The 21,528-nt window shown below is 40.3% G+C and overlaps 1 protein-coding gene across 1 annotated transcript in view; it reads left to right on the forward strand.

Moving 5' to 3' along the window:
- The window catches only part of LOC103742334 (A disintegrin and metallopeptidase domain 3-like), a 78,603-nt gene that overhangs the window by 26,870 nt on the left and 30,205 nt on the right, over positions 1-21,528 (forward strand). The window contains exons 6-12 of the mRNA XM_008843388.1: positions 1,323-1,361; positions 1,987-2,078; positions 2,284-2,456; positions 3,449-3,530; positions 14,004-14,140; positions 16,997-17,189; positions 20,098-20,196. Coding sequence (XP_008841610.1) covers positions 1,323-1,361; positions 1,987-2,078; positions 2,284-2,456; positions 3,449-3,530; positions 14,004-14,140; positions 16,997-17,189; positions 20,098-20,196 — 815 coding nt within the window. The remainder of the gene's footprint in view (positions 1-1,322; positions 1,362-1,986; positions 2,079-2,283; positions 2,457-3,448; positions 3,531-14,003; positions 14,141-16,996; positions 17,190-20,097; positions 20,197-21,528) is intronic.

A 21,528-nucleotide genomic window follows, 5' to 3' on the forward strand; every position in this document is an offset into this window, starting at 1 on the left:
GAGCTGGAGCACTGGCCATGGAGGAACACTGCTTACTGACTTGCTTCCCCGGCCCCTGCTCAGCCTGCTTTCTTATGTAACACAGGTCCACCTGCCCAGGGGTGGCACCACACACAGTGGGCTGGGCCCTCCCACATCACTCAGCAAGCAAGAAGATGCCTCACAGACATGGCCACAGGCCAGTCCAGTGGAGGAAATTCCCCAGTTGAGGCTCCCACAAACCAGGTGTGTCAATTTGACACTAAAGCTATCTAACACAATCGACCCCTTGTCAACTTGACACACAAACTCTTCACTGTTTCCATAACCTTTCCAATTCTTGTCCCCAAGATATGATGTTACTATTACAACATAAGAGAGTACAACCTTAAAAGTCCCACAGTCTTTAAAAAATCCAAACCCTTAAAAGTCCATAGTCTCTTTTAAAGTTCTCTTAACTGTGGGTTTCTTTAAAATTGAAAACAAGTTCTTATTTCAAAGGGAAGAATCAGGCATACCCAAGTAAAATTAAAGTTCAGCAAAGGAGCTCGAGGCTGGACATCTGGGATTCATTCATGATCTTCTGGGCTCCAAAGGGTTCTGGCAGCTCCACTTCTCTGACTCTGCCATCCACAGCACACACAGCTCATCTCACAGACCCAGGTCAGCCCCATTCCACACCTACTGCTGTCCTTGGTGGCCGTCCCATGGTCTAGGCATCTCCAAAAAGCTGAGGTCTCCACTGAAACTTAGGCTGCATCTTCACCGATGGCCTCTTCTTGCCTGTTGGGGTGCAAAGGCCTCAGAGTCTCTCCATGATCCCTTCAATACTGGGGTCTTCACTGCAACTGAGGCTGCACTTTCACCAGTGGCTTTTCCTGGCCTCTCAGATTGCCAAGCCTCAGCTGCTCTCTGTGACTCTTTCATGCTTTCAACACCAGAAACGTGCAAGAAACTCTTACACATTACCAAGTCCTGCTTCCAGGTAGACATCGAGGTCTGGGCCCACTCTTGACCACAGCCTCTGTGTGCAGACCCTGAAGAAACACTCCCTAGAAGATTTCTCCATGGTGATGCTGGTCTCTGGTTACTTAGAAATGAGTTTTCAGCCCCAGCTAAGCATCATCAATTGTCCCAGTAAAGCAAAGATTTTGCTTCAGGTTCTGGTCTCTTCTTAATCACAGCTGATTCTTCAGCCCCAGCAGACCAGAACACACAGATTCTCAATTCAATTCAAAATATCACACAGACAGTCCTGATGGTCTCTGCTTCCCTTTGAAGCTTCACAAGCCAGGCCTCCATTGTCTACAACTCTTTCAGCGTAACTGTTCCAAATTCCACAGCAACAAACTCTAAGCTCTCAAAGTCTTTTCTAGCCCAAAGTTCCAAATGCTTCCACAACCCTAAAAACACCAAGGTCGGGCATCACAGCAGTGCCCCACTCTCTGGTACCAATTTCTGTTCTAGTTTGTTTCTCCATTGTTGTGACAAAATGCTCTCTGATCAATACCAACTTGGGGAGGAAAGGGTTTATTTTATCTTAAATCTCCTTTGTTATAGTTTATCAGGGAACCCAAGGTAGGAACTCAGGGCAGGAACCTGGAGGCAGGAGCTGGAGCACTGGCCATGGAGGAACACTGCTTACTGGCTTGCTCCCTGGTCCCTGCTCATCCTGCTTTCTCATACAACACAGGCCCACCTGCCCAGGGGTGGCACCACCCACAGTGGTCTGAGCCCTCCCACATCACTCAACAGTCAAGAAGATGCCCCCACAGACATGCCCACAGGCCAGTCAAATGGAGGCAATTCTCCAATTGAGGCTCCCTTAACCCAGGTGTATCAAGTTGGCACTAAAGCTATCCAGCACACCAGAGTTATGTTTAAAAAACAATAAGCACTTAATGTTTATTTTGCCTCTTCAGTTGAGTATTGCATTATTTTAACTTCCATATTTAAAGCTGTATAAATAAGTATGTTATTGTTTAATCGTTTATAATAGTGACTAAGAAATAAAATTTGTCTTTCAGTATGATTACATGGGCTCTGAGATGGGAGCTGCAACTCAGAAAGTTGTCCATATCTTTGGTCTTATCAATACTGTGAGTACTTCTGTTTTAACTTAGATGAGAGACTAATGTTAATCCATTAACATGGTTTGTGTAAACAACTTTGTGTTTATATGGAATGTGCACTCCTACCAAGTGCTTCCATCAATGAGTTGGGTTATCTCCACAAGCACTAAGTTGAATGTGATAACATCATGTACAGACGATGATGGGCAACCAGACTATCTGCTCGTTTTAGATGTTTTCCCAGCTGAAAATGATGATAATGCTAACGTCTTTGGAAATCTGGTCAGATAAAAATAAGATTTCAACGAATGGGGATGCTGATGAAGTGCTACAAAATTTTTTGTCATGGAAACAGAAAAATGCAAATGGGTTACAAAAACTTAATGAGATGACATACTTACTGCTGTGAGTACTTTATTTACAAAGGTTTATCAAATTGTTTAATATGTCAGCTACCAAAATCATGTGCATATAATTTTATGGCAACTTTGAAAAAGATTGAGGTGAATACTATTCCAGCAAGATGGAAGAGATAAGATCTGCTCACACAGGATGGAACCCATCCTGCTGTGCTCCCCCGTGAGGTCAGTAGCTTGTGGAGAGGCTCCTGCGTGAGCAGGGGTGAACACGGGGCCTCTGAGTTTATAAAGATCTTGCAGGGAAAGGGCTGCAGCCACGAGAAGAACGTTATGAAAGTGCAATCATTACCTCTATTGCTGGTTGACCTGAACTGAAGTGGACCTGCTGGTTAGCCACACTTGTGGCTACTTCCTGTGTTTTCTTTACTGACCTGAAGCACAGCCTTTAGCTTCTTGCCCTGTGTCTCTGAAGACAACATTCTTGTTTTACTTATTGGCTTTGCATATAAATATAAGAAGTGCAGTTGTGACAATTTAAAGTAATATAGAATAAGCTTACACATCTACCAATGCCTCCTGCTGAGTCTAAGGCCAGGATCAGGAATTCGAAGGCAGCACTGGTGGAATAGTTTGTGGAGGACAGTTTCTGCACACTGCCTCTGATTTTCTTGGTGCACCTCTCTCTCCCCTCTACCCCAACATTTTGTACACATTTTTAGGATGTGTTCACTATATGAAAATCTTGACAATAAACAACATTGACTTTTAGATTTTAAAGTCGATCTCCATCTAATGATGAGAATCCTGAGGCTTGATTTTGGGGGATACTAGACTCTTAAATATCCCTTAGAACTTAACATCATATGAAGTATGGGGGAAATCCCATTTGATTGTTTTTATAATTTATAAATAATTAACAGCAAAATGTATAATAGTCTCATGTTTTTAAAGAATTGGATAACTTCCAGAAACCCAATTTTTAAATGTCATTGGTAGTAGTATTTTGAAATATGTATAATAACAAAAATTTTAATCTAGGTATATGGACCTTCCTGCTTATATAGGAGCAACGTATCGTGGGACAGCCTGCAATCCAAAGTTTTCTGCAGGAATTGCTGTGGTATGCATTCTGTCATTCCCATCTCTTCAATATAACATTGAGTTTATAATGTCTATGCCCATGTCAATAAAGGAAAAAGAAGCATAATGTCTCCACCATACATTTTTGGCAAAAATTTAATTTTTTTTAGGCTTTTACTCACTTTTAACTCACAAGAAGAGCTTGCTTTGTTGAGGAAAACACCTAAATTTTTTATCTTAACCACTCTAAGGGTACAGTTCTGTAGTGTTAATCATACACAATATTGTCAAATAAATGTCAAGAGCTTTTCACCTTTTAAAGCTGAAGCTCTTCATCAAACAATTTCTCTTTTGTCCCTAGTAGGTACCAATCTTATTCTCTGCTTCTGTTGTTATAACAACTTTATAGTTCTCATGTAAATGAAAGACTCTACATGTGTCTTTCTCTGACTGACTGACTTCATGTTGTATAATGTCCTTAAGGTTTGTCTAGGCCATAATGTGTAAAAATTTTCCCGTTTTATGACTGAACACTGTTGTAAGTCTTTGCCATCATTTTTCATCCTCTATCAATGGACTCGTGGTTATGTCCATCTTTGCTGTTATGCGGGATGCTGTTGTAGACATGGTAGTGCAGGCAACTAACCAGCTGTCTACCCAGAAGTCAGCTTGCTGGATCATGAATCGGTTTTATTATTACTATTTTGAGGACCATCATGTAATTTCTATAGAGGTTTTGCTGCTGGTTTACAATTTATTAGCCACATTCTCACTGAAACTCATTTTCTCTTCTGTTTTAGTTGATGGTGCATCCTAATGGGTGTGACATCTTACCACTTTGCTTTTGATTTGTGTTCTCACAGTGATTAATGATGACGGCCAGCTCATATACTTGTTGGACTTTAGTATTTGGAGAAATCTCTGTTCAAGTATTTTCCTGTCTTTAAGGTAGCTTAGTGCTTTGTTGTTGAGTTCTGGGTTTTCTATAACCTAGGTTAATCTTTTATCAAAAGTCATTTGCAAATATTTTGTCCTATTCCTATTTGTGGTTGTCTTTCCTTGGGTTTGATCTTGCACAGCGGAACAGGGATGTTCAGACAGTGAGAGTCTCATTTGTTTTGTTTCCCTCCTGCGACTTTAGATTTTGATGGAATCAGTGTCGTAAATCTTGTCCCTGGTTGCCTTCTGCTTTTATATCTGTGTACTTCCTGCCTAGGAGTTTTAACCCATTTTCAGCCAATTTTTAGAGGTAGAAAAATATAAGGGTCCAATTTAACGTTCTTTTACATGTAGCTATTCTGTTTTTAAAACCTCATTCTGCTGATCTATTCCTTGGTTAGAGTTTAATCCACTTACATTAAAAGGAATTGGCGGTAGGGAACATGTAATGTTAATCTTTTGTTAACTGTCTCATAGGTTATTTTTCTGCCCTTTTTAGGATACGTGATAGTAATCTTAGATGTTTTTGTCTCTCATTTCCTTGGTCTGTCTTCTGTGTTTTATTAACTTTGGTGATATTCTTTCACTCTCTTCCCTTACCTGCGAATTCCACAGATTATTTTTATTACTATTGCACTTGTATGAAATATCTTTAAAATTCAAGTTTATCATGAAATAATAAAGCTTAATTTGAGTTATATACCAAATCCTACTCTTTATACATCTATAATCAACTATATGATTATATATATGATTGATATCACAAATTGCTTATGTTTTAGTTTGCTTTTCTGTTTCTGCGATAAACTCCATGACCCAAAGAAACTCATGGACAAAAGAGTTTATTTGGCTTACAGCTCACAGTATATTTTCAAGGGAAGTCAAGGCAGGAACTCAGCACAGGAACTTGAGACAGGAACTCAAGCAGACACCATGGAGGAAGGCTGGTGACTGGCTGGCTTCCTCTTGGCTTGCTCAGCAACTTTTGTGTTTATAGTCTAGTCCTACTTCCTAGGAGACACTGCACACAGTTGGTTGGACCTTCCCATACCAATTAAGAATCAAGAAAATGTCTTCTAGACATACCCAGTGGAGGCCATTCCTCAGTTGATGTTTCCTCTTCCAAGGTGACTTTAGTTTGTTTCTAAACTAACAGCACAACATATTTTTTGTATTGAACACTCACTACATGCATTTTTAGTTTTGTCTTTATTTCCATTCTTTAAATATAATACAAAACATAAAAGTGAATTCATAGACCAAAATTATGACAGTTTGTCCACATTTTTAACTTTGCTAGGGGATGTTATAATTTTCAAATTACTTTCTAGAACTTTCTTTTAAACCTTAATAATTCACTAAGCAATTACTGTAGATCAGTGACTGCTAATGAACTTTTGTCTGAAAGACTCTTAATTTCTTCATCACATGAATTATACATTTGTTCTGCCAAATATACTAGTTTTGTGGCATCACATTCATTTAGTTTTTTGAATACATCACCCTCTCTATAACGGTATGCAAGAAGAATTTTATTAAATATATTTTAATTGAATTTTTGTATATTTCATACACAACATCTTGGTCCTCTTAATACTCCCTTTCCCGTAAGCATGTTCCTGTGCTCCCCCCCGCTGGAGTTCATGCATTCTGTTGCTTTATTTGTTCTTTTAAGAACTTTCTGTTCAGATCCATAGCCCAACTTTTAATCGAGTCAATTGTTTTCTTGATTCTTGTTTTTTGAGTTCTTTCTATATTCTGAATATCAGTCTTCTGTCAGATGTGTCACTGGTGATGATTTTCCCCCACCGTGTGGGTTTTCTCTTCATTTCTTGTTTTTGTTTTTTTTTTTGTTTTTTTTTTTGTTTGTTTGTTTTTTGCAGTACAGAAACTTTTTAGTTTAATGAGGCCCCACTTGTTGATGACCTTAATCTGAGCTGATGCCCAATTTAGAAAGTCCTTTCCTACATATGTATCTTCTAGGGTACTGCCTATGTTTTCTTCTAACACTTTCAGGGTTTCAGATTTCACATTAAGGTCTTTGCTCCATTTGATAAGGGTCTAGTTTCAGTCTTTTACAGGTGGAGATCCAGTTTTGCCAGCACCACTTGTTGAAGATGCTGTCGTTCCTCCAGTGAACATGTTCTTGGTACCTTTGTCAAATAACACATGGCAGAAATTGCATGTACTCGTGTTTGGGTCTTCCGCTACATTCCATTGATCTGTATTTATGTGTCTATATATTTGTGCCACTAACATGCTGGGGTTTCTTTTGGTCTTTTTGAGACAGGGTCTGCCAGTAGCCCCAGCTGGCTACTATGTAGCCACTATGTAGACCAGACTGGCCTTGAACTCACAGAGATCTGCCTGCCTCTGCCTCCCAAGTGCTGGGATTAAAGGTGTGTGTCATCATGCCCAGCATTAACGTGCTGTTTTGATGACTGAAGCTCTGTAATATAATTTGAGATCTGGTATGGTAATCCCCCTAGCATTGCTCTTTGGACTCAGGATTGCTTTGGCTATCCGGGGTCTTTTTGATTCCGCTTGAATTTTAGAATGCGCTTTTTTTTTTTTAAATTTCTGTGAAGAATGTATGGAGGTTTGATTGGATTGCACTGAATCTATACATTGATTTGGTAGGATGGTCATTTTCACAATACTAATTCTTCTACTTCATGAGCATGGGCAGTCCTTCCATCTTGTGGTGTCTTCCTCAATCTCTTTCTTTAAAGATTTAAAATTTTCAATGTACAGATCTTTAATGTCTTTGGTCATGTTTATTCTGAGATTGTTTTTGAGGCTATTGTGAATGGGAGGGTTTCCCTGTACTCTTTCTCCAATTGCTTGTTATTGGTGTATAGAAAGGCTACTGATTTTTGTAGAATAGTTTTGTAAACTACCACTTTACTGAAAGTGCTAAATATTTCTATGAGTTTTCTGGCAGAAGTTTTGGGATCTCTTAGATATAATGTCATATCATCTGCAAATAGGCATAATTTGACCTTTTCTGATTAATACTCCTTTAATTTCATTCTCTTGTCTTATTGCTCTGGCAAGAGTTTCAAACACTATATTGAAATGGAGTGGAGATAGTGGACAGCCCTGTCTGATTTTAATGGGAATGCTTCCAGTGTTTTTTTTCTATTTAGAATGATGTTGGCCATGGGTTTGTTGTATTTAATTATGCTGAGGTATAGTCCCTCCAGTCCAATCCCCTCTAGGACTTTAAAAATAAACGAATGTTGAATTTTGTCAAAGGCCTTTTCTGTATCTGTCCTGGTTTGTTTCTTCATTGCTGTGACAAAACACGCTGACCACTACCAACTTGCGAAGGAAAGGGTTTATTCAGCTTACATCTCCCAAGTCACAGTTCATCAGGGAGCCCAAGGTAGGAACTCAGGGCAGGAACCTGGAGGCAGGAGCCGGAACACAGGCCATGGAGGAATGCTGCTTACTGGCTTGCTCCCCTGGCCCCTGCTCAGCCTTCTTTCTTATGCAACACAGGCCCACCTGCCCAGGGGTGGCACCACCCACAGTGGGCTGGGCCCTCTCACACATCACTCATCAAGAAGATGCCCTTCAGACATGGCCACAGGCCAGTCCAATAAAGGCAATTCCCCGATTGAGGCTTCCTCAACCCAGGTGTGTCAAGTTGACACTAAAGCTATCCAGCACGGTGTCTATTTAGATAATCATATGATATTTGTCTTTGAGTCCATTTTTATGATTTATAACATTTATTGACTTATGTATATTGAACCATCCCCGCATCTTTGGAATAAAGCTTATTTGATCATGGTGGATAATCTTCCTTTTAAAAAAAAATTTTTATTGAGTTTTTGTACATTTCATACAAGTTTTTAATCAAATTTAGATCCCCTTGCTGGTCGTGGTGGCACACACCTTTAGTCCCAGCACTCGGGAGGCAGAGGCAGGCAGATCTCTGTGAGTTCCAGGCCAGCTGGGGCTACAGGGTAACCCTGTCTCAAAAAGACAAAAACAAAAACAAAAAAACTTTAGACCCCCTCCCCAGTTCATGCTCCCTCCAACCCCCACCAGAAACTCATGTATCCAGGCATACATATTAAGTCTTACTGAGCATTTGTACCCAGATGTCCTTCAGGGAAAATTCATCCACTGGAGTCTAGTGAGCCTATGTAGAGATCATAAGTAAGGTCTACTCTCTCTCACCCAGTAGTAACCAGTTTCCAATAGTTCTCAGTCAAAGGCCAATTTGCCACTCATCTCACTTGCTTTACTCTGGGCCCTTGTCTGATTGAGTTGGCATGAGTCCTGTGCTTGAGGCAAGCTTCCTCTGATCTAAAAGCCTCTACTTCCCTATGTCATGGACAGCCCTGTTTCTTACAATATTTCTGCCCTCTCTTCCGCAATAGTTTCTGAATCGTGGGTAGGTGAGCTTTAGTTTAGGAGCCCTATATAGGCACACACACACTCTGTAGTCTCTTATTCTTTAAAACTTAGTCAGTTTTGGCCTTCTGTATGCATCACATTCTGTTGTATAAAGAAGCTTCACTGGTGAAAGTTGAGGGATGCATTAGTTTTCTCTCTATGCCTCATTCCACTATGTTCCATGAACCTTAGGTGTAGAAGTTCAACTGTAGATGTGTCACCTAGGACTGGACATCTCTCTGATGTATAGTCTCTGTATCCAACCAGTTGTAGAATTCTGCAATAGCCTCCATCTGTTGCAAAAAAAAAAAAAAGCTTCTTTGATGAGTGGTATACATTGCACTTGTCTGTAAATATAAGGATACATATTTAGCATATGGTAAGAAATTTCATTTGTCTAGAGAGAGAGGCAGGGTTTTCTTGAGGATCTATCCCTTCTCCAGCCATGTGCATTTGACTGAATTTACAGTGCTACCCATGAGTTCACTCCTATTGAGAAGACTTTAGGTCTAGTTAGATGGCTGTTGATTACCCCCCAGATAACCGTGCCACTACTGTACCAGTAGAGGTAGTTTGTTGTGCCAGTTGTCGTGGTTATTGGGCTTTAGGGCTAGGGTAGACCGTTCATTGATTTTCTCCCTTAACAGTTTGCATATTATCATCTAGCATTATGAGAGCTAAACTTCAGGTAGAAGGCTTCCAGGTCAGCTTCTGATCCATTTCTCTAAGTCCTGTATCCCAAGTATGTCCTGTCTTCAGCAGTAGGGTCTAGCTCTTAGATTCATTGATTCTTTGTATTGCTGTGTTTATATTTCATTCATTTCTGCTCAGATTTTTGTTATTTCTTCCCGTCTGCTGGGTTGGGTTCCATTTGTTCTTGCCTTTCCAGAGTCTTGAGTTGGAGTGTTAAGTCATTTATTTGTTTTCCTTTTGTTTTTGTTTTTTAATGTAGGCTCTTAGAATTATAAACTTACCTCTTAGGACTGCTTTTAGTGTCCCAAAGATTTTGTTTTGTTGTGTTATTCTTTTCATTTAGTTCCATGAATTCCACTCATCATTCTGGAGTTTGTTGTTTGATAGCCATGAGTTTGTGTGGGTACAAACTTGGTGTTGATCTTAAGCTTTATTGCACTGTGGTCTGATAAAGTGCATGGAATTATTTCAGTTTTTTTGTATTTGTTGAGATTTGTTTTGTGCCTCAGTATGTAGTCAGTTTTTGAGAAAGTTCCATGGCGTGCTGTATAGAAAGTGTATTCTTTGGTGCTTGGGTGGAATATTCATGCCTGTTGGGTCCATTTGATGTGTGGTATCATTTAATTCAGATGTCTCTTTATTCTTTGTCCATTTATCCTGTCTAATGGAGATAGTGGGGTACTGAAGTCCCCAGTATTACTGAGTTGGGTTTAATCTGTGTCTTAAGGTCCTGTAGTGGTGATTTTTTGAAATTGGATAAACCAGAATTTGGTGCATATATGTTCATGATTGTGATATCTTCTTGCTCAGTGGTGCCTTTGATCAGAATGAAGTGATCCTTTTTATTTCTTCTGATTAGTTTGAAGTCTATTTTGTCACATATTAGAATGGCAGCCCATGCTTGTTTCTTAGTGTCATTTGCTTGGAATATTTTTTTTCTGTCCTTTCACCTTAAGTTAGTATCTAGCCTTGAAGGTGAGATGAGCTTCTTACAGATAAAAAAAGATGGATTTTGCTTTTTAATCCCTTTCACTAGCCTGTGTCATTGACTGGGGAGTTCAGATAATTGAATTTATTATTGAAAGATGTGTATTAATTGCTAACATTTTAATTTCTGTTTGCATTCTTGGTCTAATTTCGTGTTTCCACAATTATACTTTCACGTAATTTCTGTTGCCTCTGGGGTACAGTCGTTCCTTTTTCCATCCTTTTGATTGCTTCAGTCCTTTGTTTTCTCTGAAGGACTCATTTTGTGGATATGAATTGGTGTCATGGAAGATTTTTTTCCTTCCCATTCAACTATAATAGATATTTTTTCTGGGTAAAGTATCTGAGTTGGCATCTATGATCATTTATAACTGGAATACTTTGGTCCAGGCTCTTCTGGCTTTCATAGCTTGCATTGAAAAGTCAGCTGTGATCCTGATGGGTTTTCCTTTATATGTGACTTGTTGTTTATCTCTTACAGCTTTTAGTATTCTATCTTTGTTCTGTATGTTTAGTGTTTTTACTATGATACCCTGCAGGACATTTCTTTCCTGGTCCTGTCTGTCTGGTGGTGTATGTGCTTCTCGTATTTGTAGGTGTATGTCTTTCCTTAATTTGGAGAAATTTTCTTCTATAATCCTGTTGAAAATCTGTTCAGTGCCCTTTACCCGAGATTCTTCTCCTTCCTCTGCCTATGATGTATAAATTTGGTCTTTTCATGGTGTCCCACATTTTCTGCATATTACATTTCTGTAGTTTTTTTATTTCAATTTCTCACATTCTTTGCTTGAGCAGTCCAGTTCTTCAACTGTGTTTTCCAATCTTGATACTTATGGGGCGCGCGGGGCTCTCTGCGCGCCCTGGAAGCGGCACGGTGGGCCTGACTGCGTCCCGCATCGCTGTCCGCCACTGAGGTGCTGAAGGTCTCGCAGCACTGCGGCTCCGCGTCTCTGTTGTAGCAGCGGGTCTCTGCTTCTCCGCTGCTTCCCTGCGTCTTCCGTGGCTCTCTGCTGCTGGGGCTTTGCCCAGCCGAGTCCCGCCCTAATTTCACCCGTGTACTTTCGTCAAGATGCGAAATCCACCAGCCGCTGGATCACGCGGGAGAGTGTGAGGCGGCTAAAGCTGGGATCCATGAGTCGGTGACGGAAAGACAGCTCTTCCTGGGAAGGCTGGATCGTAGACAGTGAGACAAGACTCAGCTCAGTCAGACTTAGTGTTACAGCTCTTTATTCAATGGCTCTGTGTGGCTCCAAGTCTCCGTGATCCAGTTCCTTGCCCCTAGTGATCCAGCTCCTTCAATAATTGAGAGGGAACTAGGATACTTATACTGTGGAGGTGGTGGTAAAAGGCTTTAGCTGATAGGCCTCATTTGCGTGTGGAAATGGGCTCCCGCCAGGCTGCCAAACTGCTTGAAAATCACACAGGAAAGCCTAATAGTTACACAGCCGGAGGCTACATTCCTGTGGCTGCTACTTCACAAAGGAGTCAGGAAAAATGCCGGGAAGGCACCCTGCTGTGAAAGGAGTCTCTGAGCTCGTGAGCTATCCGGACATGGAGAAACTTCTACTTTACACAACAGAGGTCCCCAACAGATACTCTGTTTTCCATTTCATTCATTCTATTGGTGAGGCTTTCTCCTGTCATTTCATGTTGCTTATTGAGTTTTTCACTTCTTCATTTCATCCTAAATTTCCTTCAATATTACTGTGAATTCAGCCAGAATTTTATCCCTAATTCTTTTAGTTCTTTGATTTGTTTATATGTGTGTTCTTTAAATTTGTTGAATTTTTTGATCATGTTTATGATTGTTCTTTTAAATCTATCTATTATAATTTCAGTCATAAATTTTCTGTTTCTTTTATTTTAGTTTCTATCTTCTTGAAAATTATTTGTGGGATTTATTACAGATGCCTAATTCTGGCTCATTGCTCAGAATTTAACATCTTGTAGGTGAGGGAAGAAATCTCGTATGATTCTGTAGTACACATAAGCAATTTCAAGATCTCAGTAAACTAAGAATAAAAGAAAATACTTTCAGAAAGAACATTCACACAATGCCGAGTTATCTGTTGTTATCATTGCATGCCTATGCAGAAGAAATAATGTTTCCTCTACTGAGGAAACTACTGAGATCAGTAACAAAATGAGAGAGCACCTCACCACTCCCAGGCAGTATCTACTGGAGCCCCAGAACACCAACAGAGCCGCATCCCTGTGATGTCAAAAAATAGGAATTGTTGTTCATCCCTGACTTGACTGAAAAATGGCAGAGTCGATTTGGAAGACAGTTTTGAGTAATTGGCCTACTCTTCACATAGGAGCCATCAGTGGTCCTTGCTGTTGACTCAACTGAATTGAAAAGAATAAACATATGTGCAAAACATGCATGTAAAGATTCACAGTAGCTTGGTTCACAGCTGTAACAATTTACAAGTAACCAGTGTGCTTCTTAGCAACTGTGTCTGTAATCAAATTGTGGTACAATTAAACAATGGATGATGTATTAGTTACTTAATGCTGTAATCAAGCAGCAATAACTTGACAATAGCAACTTAGAGAAGGTTCTACTTGGCCACAGTGTGAGGGTATAGTCCATTATGGTGGGGAAGTCACAGGAGGAGCTTGAGGCAACTGATCATGTTGCCTCCACAGTCAGGAAACAGAGACATGTGATTGCCAATGCCCAGCTTGTCTTCTCTTTGTTTAAATCTATCTATTATAATTTCAGTCATAAATTTTCTGTTTCTTTTATTTTAGTTTCTATCTTCCCTATTCCATGGAATGGTGCTGCCCACATTTCAGATGGGTCTTTCCACCTTAACCTAAACTACTTAGTTCTTCACAGAGGAGCCCAGAGGTTTATTTCCACAGCAAGTCTAAATCCCATCAGGTTGACAGTAGTTACAATTCCAGCGATTTAAGAAAATGAACCCACCCTTAGGAAAGCTTAAATATGTAGGGCCATGGAGAGAAGCCAGGGTGGAAGCAGGGCTGATGCGTTCGCCCTGCGATGCGCAGGAGTTCACAAAGCTATAGGTATTACGAAGAAGCTTGGCTGTTAGGTATTGGAACAAACAAGGATGGCAAATCGTTGTATCCTGCTTTTAGAGAAATAACTTGAATCTTTGCTCAAAGAATTTCTGAAGTCAAAATTGATTGGAGGGCTAAACTAAGACGTCATGGTCTGTAATGTTTTTCTAATTTTGTCTTGAAAAATAAGTTACTGAAATTGTTCTTCCAAAATATTTTTTTGATACTTAATTGAATTTTATTCAGTAACATGTCAATGTCATTTGGACTAAAACATTATCATTTACAAAGAATAAAGAAATTGTCCGTTTTTTAACATTCCCAACAAAATAGCTTTGGTAAAACATTTTCCTGCATTTGCATTTTAATTTAGTGTCATTGCCAAGCAAATCTCGTGAGTAATGAAAAGACCAGGAATGACTCAACAACAGTTCTGTTCTCTTCCTCCACTTAGCATTTGAGGACATTAACTATCGAGGCGTTGGCTGTTGTTCTGGCACAGCTGCTTGGAATTCACCTGGGCTTGACGTACGACGATGTCTACAACTGCTTCTGCCCTGGAAGCACATGCATAATGAATCCTGAAGCAATGTAAGGTGCTTTTCTTGGAATATATTTGTAGTATGTTTGACACACACTTTCTCACAATGAAATTTGAGTGAGAATATTTTAAATAAATACATATGCAATTGCTTAAGAAGCATTAAAGAGAATGAGTTTAGGATATCACAGAAAATGTGCTTAACAGTGAGTATAAGGAGTTGATATTGATGGGGATGTTATGGGATTTGCTGGAGTCTTGTTAGAATTATTCATATACTTTCTAAGGTAGAATGTGAAATGATACTGAAATATCGAAAAGCTCAAAAGTTCAGCAGACCTGGGAGTGAGGTGATTCTGTAGTGTGCACTGCTGTGGAGACAAGTAAAGGGAACTAAAAAAGAAAATATAAATGACTGGGATGGTAAGGAAGAATATTTTAGGCACAGGGAAAACAGGTAAAGCACAGTGAGGCAGAAGAATGATTCGGGGGAATGAGGGGTCAGACATTGGTGTGAGGCAGAACTTGAAGGTTTGCTGAATTGGAAGACAGGATTTTATAACAGATGCAACAGCATACAATTTAATCAACTTTGCAGCATGGATAGTAACAACCGTCCACAAAGTGGACATAGAGTATGTTAACGAGAGCTGAAGCACAGTTCTCTGACGGAGATGAAGGCTCCATAGGAATTGACAGCAGTTCATTCATATTGAGAGTGAAGGACTCTGAGAAGTCATTCAAATGCTTTTGTGTATTGGAATTTAGTACTATTGAAACTATCGGGGAGTGAGACAATCTGGAGAAACTTGTAAAACTGTATTTGTTAAATCCAATTTACTCTGAGTCATGTGTTGGAATTTCAACTCTGCAGGTACGTAAGTTATAGAGATTGGAAGTCAAGGATAAGTGGTCCATACCATACAACACTTCCGCTAATGGAAGAGAATTGAAATTATGCACAGATTATTTTGAGAGATGTCCTGGGGTGAAAAGAGTAGCTTATGATGAAGGTGCAGTCCTAGTCATGTTAACGGGTGACTCTCGGAGGAGCAACCAGAGGAGGGGAGCAGGAGGGAGCAGTACCTTGAAGGAGCCCGAACGTGACAGCTTCTTGCAGAGGGAGGAGTGGGAGCGAGAAGATGAAAGCCAGGTGGAAAAGCCTTAAATCAGAAGTGCCGGTTCTTAGTCTCCTCCAAAAACCTAGGAAAACAAAACACAAAAATCTAGCATATATTGCAAAGTGGAAAACACTAATTAAACATAACAATGTAAGGCCATTCCCTGATGAAATGCTTGCATGAAGTGGCTAGGTTGGGGAAAAATAGAAGGAGCACATTGAGACCTTAAGCCGAGTAGATGGACCTGGGGAGATGATTCACTGGGTGAGGCTGCTTGGTGTGCCGCCACGAGGATCAGAGTTTGAATTCCCAGCTCCCTTGTAAAAAGCAAGTGATTTTGAAAGGAGTGTGATAGGATTCGCATATATGTAAGGTATACATGCTAACGTACAAAAATTAGGACACAGTGCTATCATCTCACTGTTTTAGTTTTTAACTGTTATTTGATTATTTTATCTGTATGAGTGTTTTGCCTGCATATACGCATGTACCTATGTGTTCATCTGGAACTGGAGCCAGGAACAGTTGCGAGCCACCATGTGGGTGCTGGGAACCAAACCTGGGTCTTCTGCAAGAGCAGCCAGTGATTTTTCACTGCTGAGCCATCTCTCCAGCCCCTCCTTTTAAAATTTTATTTTGTATTTATTACTATTTTAATTATTGTGCGTATGAGTGTGGGTGCACTTGCATATGCAGAGGTTAGAGGACAGCTTTAGGGAGTCACTTCTCTCCTCCACATTGTGTGGGTTCCCGGGATCAAACCCAGGCTGTCAGGCTTGGTGGTAGATGCTTTTCCTGCTCAGCCATCTGGGGAGTTCATCATTCCTGCTTTCAAGAAGGAAATTTTTTTCTTGGATTATATTTTATTATTGAGCAAAACTGGAGTTTGTTACAGAATTAAACAGAAGACTCACAAAATTGTGCACTTAAATGTATAGAAATTTAGGTGCTGGATTGGCATCATGAACTTGTAGTCTAAGGACTCAAGAGGCTGAAGTAGAAGAATCCATTGAGGCTCATAGACCAGCTTGGGCAATATAGAGAGATCACTGTTCCAGAAGGACAGAAACAAACCAAGCAAAGAGTTGAAAAATAAAATGAATCAAAGACTTGCACATTTTTTAAAAAAATTATTTATTTATTTATTATTTTTTATGTGAATGCGTGTATTGCCTGCATATAGGTAAGTGCACCCATGTCAGCAATGCCCATGGAGGACAGAAGAGGCTGTCAGTTCCCCTGGAACTGGAGTTAACGGACAGTTGTTAGCTGTCATGTGGGTGTTGGGATTTGAACTGGATCTTCTGCAAGAACAACCAGTGTTCTTAACTGCTGAGCCATCTGTCCAGCTCCAAAATTCAATGATTTTTTTTTATTTCCTTCTGTGTCAAAATATTGCACTAATTTTTGTTACCAACAACATAATCATCTTTGATTCTTTAAAATTTTCCACTTAAATTCTCTGGCTTGTTCCATCTTCTTCATGCTCATTTGAACTTCTTAGAGTAATAACTATCTTGAAAAGAACCCAGTGTCTTCCTGTGAGTGCCACGCACTGCTTAGTGCTGCCTTACCACTTTAAGTCTGCTTTCTGTGTGCATTATAACAAGTTATAGTAGAGATGAACTCACTGCTTTCATTACGACCTGCATTAAAATGAGAGATCCTCCTCTCTTCTCCAGGGCTCTTCTCTAAGGTAAGTCATCAGAATTCATGCATTTTATTAGAGTCTTACTTGGAAACAATTTTATTTCATTTATCTGAGGGGTATTAATTTTGTTTTAGACATTCCCATGGTATAAAGATTTTTAGCAGCTGCAGCATGAGCGAATATAAGCAGCTGGCTTCACAGCCTGAGTCTGAATGCCTTCAGCAGCAGCAGCAGCAAGTGTTAAAAGTTGTTGCCCAGCCCCAAATGGCAACTTGTGGCAACAACAAATTGGAGGTTCCAGAGGAGTGTGACTGTGGCCCAGCAGAGGTGAGTCACAAATGTCTCCAGCTTATCCAGACATTTGGTCTACATTTCTCATATAGTCTTGTAGATTTAAATGTGATATTAAAGAGGAAGACATGGTTTTGAAGATGAGGAACTACTTTATCAACTGTCTAAGGGAGAGAGCTGGGGATGGGGGATACACTCACCTGAATGTTCCAGTATTGAAGCAAGGGGGCTGGCAATTCCAGGACAGCCTGGGGTACATGGTGAGACTGCTGCAAAGCTACAGCAAAAAGTTCTTTATGACTAACCTTAGAATACAACCAAGATTGTCATTATTTATTTTAAAAGTTTATTTTAGGAATTTGCTAATATCTGATGTTTACCTTGAAATATAGATTTGGTTTCATGTAACGTGGGAGACTGTGAGAGTTTGTGACACACAACTGATGATTTTGAATTTGCAAATATAAATTATGGATAAAGTTAGCATGGATTAAACAGTCATCATTATTAGTAGCCAGATTGTGAACTTTGGTGGCATTTGTAATCTAATCATCGCCTAGATCATTCCTCGACTTCTCTGAAATGGCAACTGACATACAAAGATATTAAGTATGTTGTCATCAGCACTTTATTTCCTGAATTCACTCACTGTATTTATGGAAATATGGTTTATATTAACTCAGCTTCCCAGAATTGGCATATGGAGAAAGTTACTGATTTGTACATTTTCATCTTCGATGATAGAACGAGCCCAACAAGGGTGCTCACATCCACAGTCATTCATCCTTTGTCTCCCCTCCATCCTAACCCCAAAACAACCCCAAAACTGTCTAGTGATTCTTTGTTAAAATTTTCATCTGGCCTCTGTTGATAACTTCAGCTTTATCTTGGTAGTGAGGAAACCCCCCTTTTCTTACTTGAAACCTTTTTATTGTAGATGTTTCTCCTTGTGTTGGTATGGATACATTTGATTGCTACATTTTAAGGCCACTAACTTGGGGTGTGTGTGTGTGTGTGTGTGTGTGTGTGTGTGATGAAAACTTGTGAATCCTTGTTTAAATATTTTTCTTTAAAAATTCTATTTGGGGGGCTGGAGAGATTGCTCAGTGGTTAAGAGCACTGACTGCTTTTGCAGAGGACCCAGGTTCGATTCCTAGCACGCACATGGCAGCTACAAGTCGTCCTTAACTCCAGTTCCAGGGGAATCCGAAGCCTTCTTCTGACCTCTGCAGCATTGCACAACACGGATGCACTCACATACATGCAGGCAATACACTCATAAAATAAAAAAATAATAAATAAAATATTTTTAAAAATTCTGTTTTGTTCTTTAACTTTGTCCATCTCTTAGAAGAACCTGACACAAATTAAATTTGGCAGAGCTTATTTTGGAAAGGGCAACTAAGGATGTTGGAGCCGCTAGGGCAGGAGGACTTCCGAGAGCCCTGGCCAGCCTTGCGAGCAAATGGCAGTAGAGACAGAAAGTGGATGGGGAGGGCAAAGCCACACGGGTGGCATCCACCCCTGACCGCTCTGCTGCGGGGAGGCATTTGTCTTCCATCAGGGTCATCTCAACAGTTGCCAGTTTGTGACCGGCCAATGCTCAATGGCTATCATTGGCTGAAAACCAGATTTGTTTAAAAAGTGAACTCTAAACAGGTTGTAGTTTGCAGATTAAGTTAAGTTGCAGCTTGCTATGTAGAGATACTGAGCGATACATGAGCAGGCAGCATAGGTCAGACTTAATGCTACCGTCGTTGCTCATTCTCAGTTTCAAAAATTGACCAAAGTTGTGGGCGTTTACTATGACTTACTGTCACCTCCAAATGGATTTATTTAATCTCAGTGTGGAATTAACAGTTTTGGATGTCAGATCTGCTGAATGCGTGTTTGGTTCTGTTTGTGTTTGAGTAAAAACTCCAACTGTAGACTATTGGATGTGCAAGAGATTTCTGCAGACGAACGTGTTAGAACCTCCAGAGGATGCAGTGCAGCCAGGTTTTGATGACTGTCAGAAGGGCACAATGAAGAACCAGATGTGTCCTCCTTACAGCAGCCTCCCAAACTTGAACCCATCAGAATCAAATATACCAAAAACAAACCAGAGGAGGATGCTTGTTTCAATCAAATGTCTTGTCTGTAGAGTTCTTGTAAGTATCCTCTACCACACCAGATCCATTTTTCTAAGTGCAGCAGGTGTCGTCCATCACACATCTCACTTGTTCAGTCAACAGACGGAGCAAAGCAATCATGTCAGCAGGCCACGAAGGTCATCCTTTACCTAGTGACAACCCGCTTTGTCATAGTGCAGGAATGCCTGCAATTCTGAGACATGCCAGAACTTGTAAGAGTAGGATCCGTAAGCCTGTGCCTTCCAGTAACTAACTCTGGTACAAGCAGGCAATCTGCATTTTCCATTGATAGTAGATCTGACTGCCATCTAGGCCAACTATAGTACTATTCTGGGCTAAGGCCACCCAAACAATTCTATTAGCTTTCCCTCAATTATTGTGTTTATGGACTGAGAGATGACTCAACAGATAAGAGCACTAGCTGTTCCTCCAGAGGATCTGGGTTTGATTCCCAGAACCCACATGGGGCTAACAACTGTTTGTAACTCCGGTTCCAGGGAACCCAGTGCCCTTTTCTGGCCTCTGTGGGCTTTGCAAGACATAGGTACACTTAACATACATGCAGGAAAAACACTCATACACATAAAATAAAAATAAATCAAAAAGTTTAAATTATTGTTTTATGATATCTGTTAGCAGGTTTTAAAAATATTGATGCAACAAGATCTGTTGTTGATAAGGGTGTGATTATTAGACGCTGCTTAATAAACCAGCCTGAACTCATCATGAAATGCACATGTATTTTGAAAAGAAACAAGACCATATGTCTGATTTTAAATTCTTGTGTTTAACTTGATTGTATTTGCTCTCAGACATGCACTCATGTGAACTGCTGTGACCCCAAGGACTGTACTCTGATTAAGTCTGCGGAGTGTGGCACGGGGCCCTGCTGTGACAAAAGATCATGCTTGGTAAGGCTCCACACACCGCGAGTGCCTTTCAGGGACTGCGGTAGCTCCTTTTATTGTCTCTTTTGGAAACATCTTTCAGATATTCTAATGCATAATTTCTTTGGAAAGCTTTCTTTCGTTCACATTCTTCATCACCTCTGAATATCTGGAGCGTGGTTTTAGAGGATACGTGTTATATCTCCACGGAGCAAGCATTACGGTTATTTTCTTCTTTCTCTGACTTTGAGGCCAGCATCCCCGGGCTCCCTGGGGTCTCTTTCTTAGTTCTCATGCTTTTTACTGTATGTTTAACTCTGTCCCAAAGACATCTCCAACTATTGCATGGAGTATTGTTCAAATTTACTTCTGTGCTGTCAATTCTTAGGCGTGCCTGGGTGTGTGGCTTCTCAGGATCAAATGACTTAGAATAAAATGAGAAGTAAACATGTCGCCCACACCTGGTGTTCACATAATGTGCTAACAAAGAGATGAAAAAACCTCTCATTCTGAAAATCACAGAAAACAAATGAATGCAGAGGAGCCAGGAAAATGCAGCAGGCGGCCTGACGGTTTACTCAAAAGTCCTATGATGAAAGCCAAGGCTATTTGTTGCCAAGGTTTGTGCATGGAAAGGCCTACCTAGAGTGCCCACATCTGGGCGGTAGTCCTTCCTCCTTTTCCTCCCACAGGAGCTCTTGTCTTAGCCTCTGTCTCTAAGTCAAGCACCGTGGAGACTAAGATTTTCTGAAAAGGTCATTGTTTCATATGAGGAGTCACAGCTCAGGTAATTTCGGAAGGCTTCGGTGGTGACGACTAGATGTATTATATCAGTGCACACTGAATTCACTGTGTACAATGGCAGAGAATCTGGTTTACGCAAAGGTGGTGTAACCTGTTCTCATTAATATTTGTCATGAGTACAAAAGGCTCGCTGTTTTCTCTGTCAGGAGAACCTCTACCAGACCTTGTCAAGTATTTAGAAATTTGATCCAAGAATGTTTTCCAAAACATTTTTGGTTTAGATCAAAGTCCACGTGCAAAGATAGGAAAGACAGCAGTAAACAGAACTGCCCTGCTTACTGTGATGAGGATGCTCATAGCCAGTGCGTCCTTCTTCCTTTAGGCCATTAAAAACGATCAGTGTTCAATTATAGCTATGTATGTTGTATCTTTTTTAAAAATATTTCATTTATTATTTTTATTTTACATGCACAAGTGTATTACCTGCATGTATGTGAGTGTACCCGTGTCGTGCAATGCCGCGGAGGTCAGAGGAGGGCTTTGGATTCCCGCCATGTGGGTGCTGGGAATCAAACCCGGGTCCTCTGCAAGAGCAGTCAGTGCTCTTAACTG

The sequence above is a fragment of the Nannospalax galili genome, unplaced genomic scaffold (genome assembly GCF_000622305.1).
Source record: "Nannospalax galili isolate Female #2095 unplaced genomic scaffold, S.galili_v1.0 scaffold1871, whole genome shotgun sequence".
Taxonomy (NCBI): Eukaryota; Metazoa; Chordata; class Mammalia; order Rodentia; family Spalacidae; genus Nannospalax; species Nannospalax galili.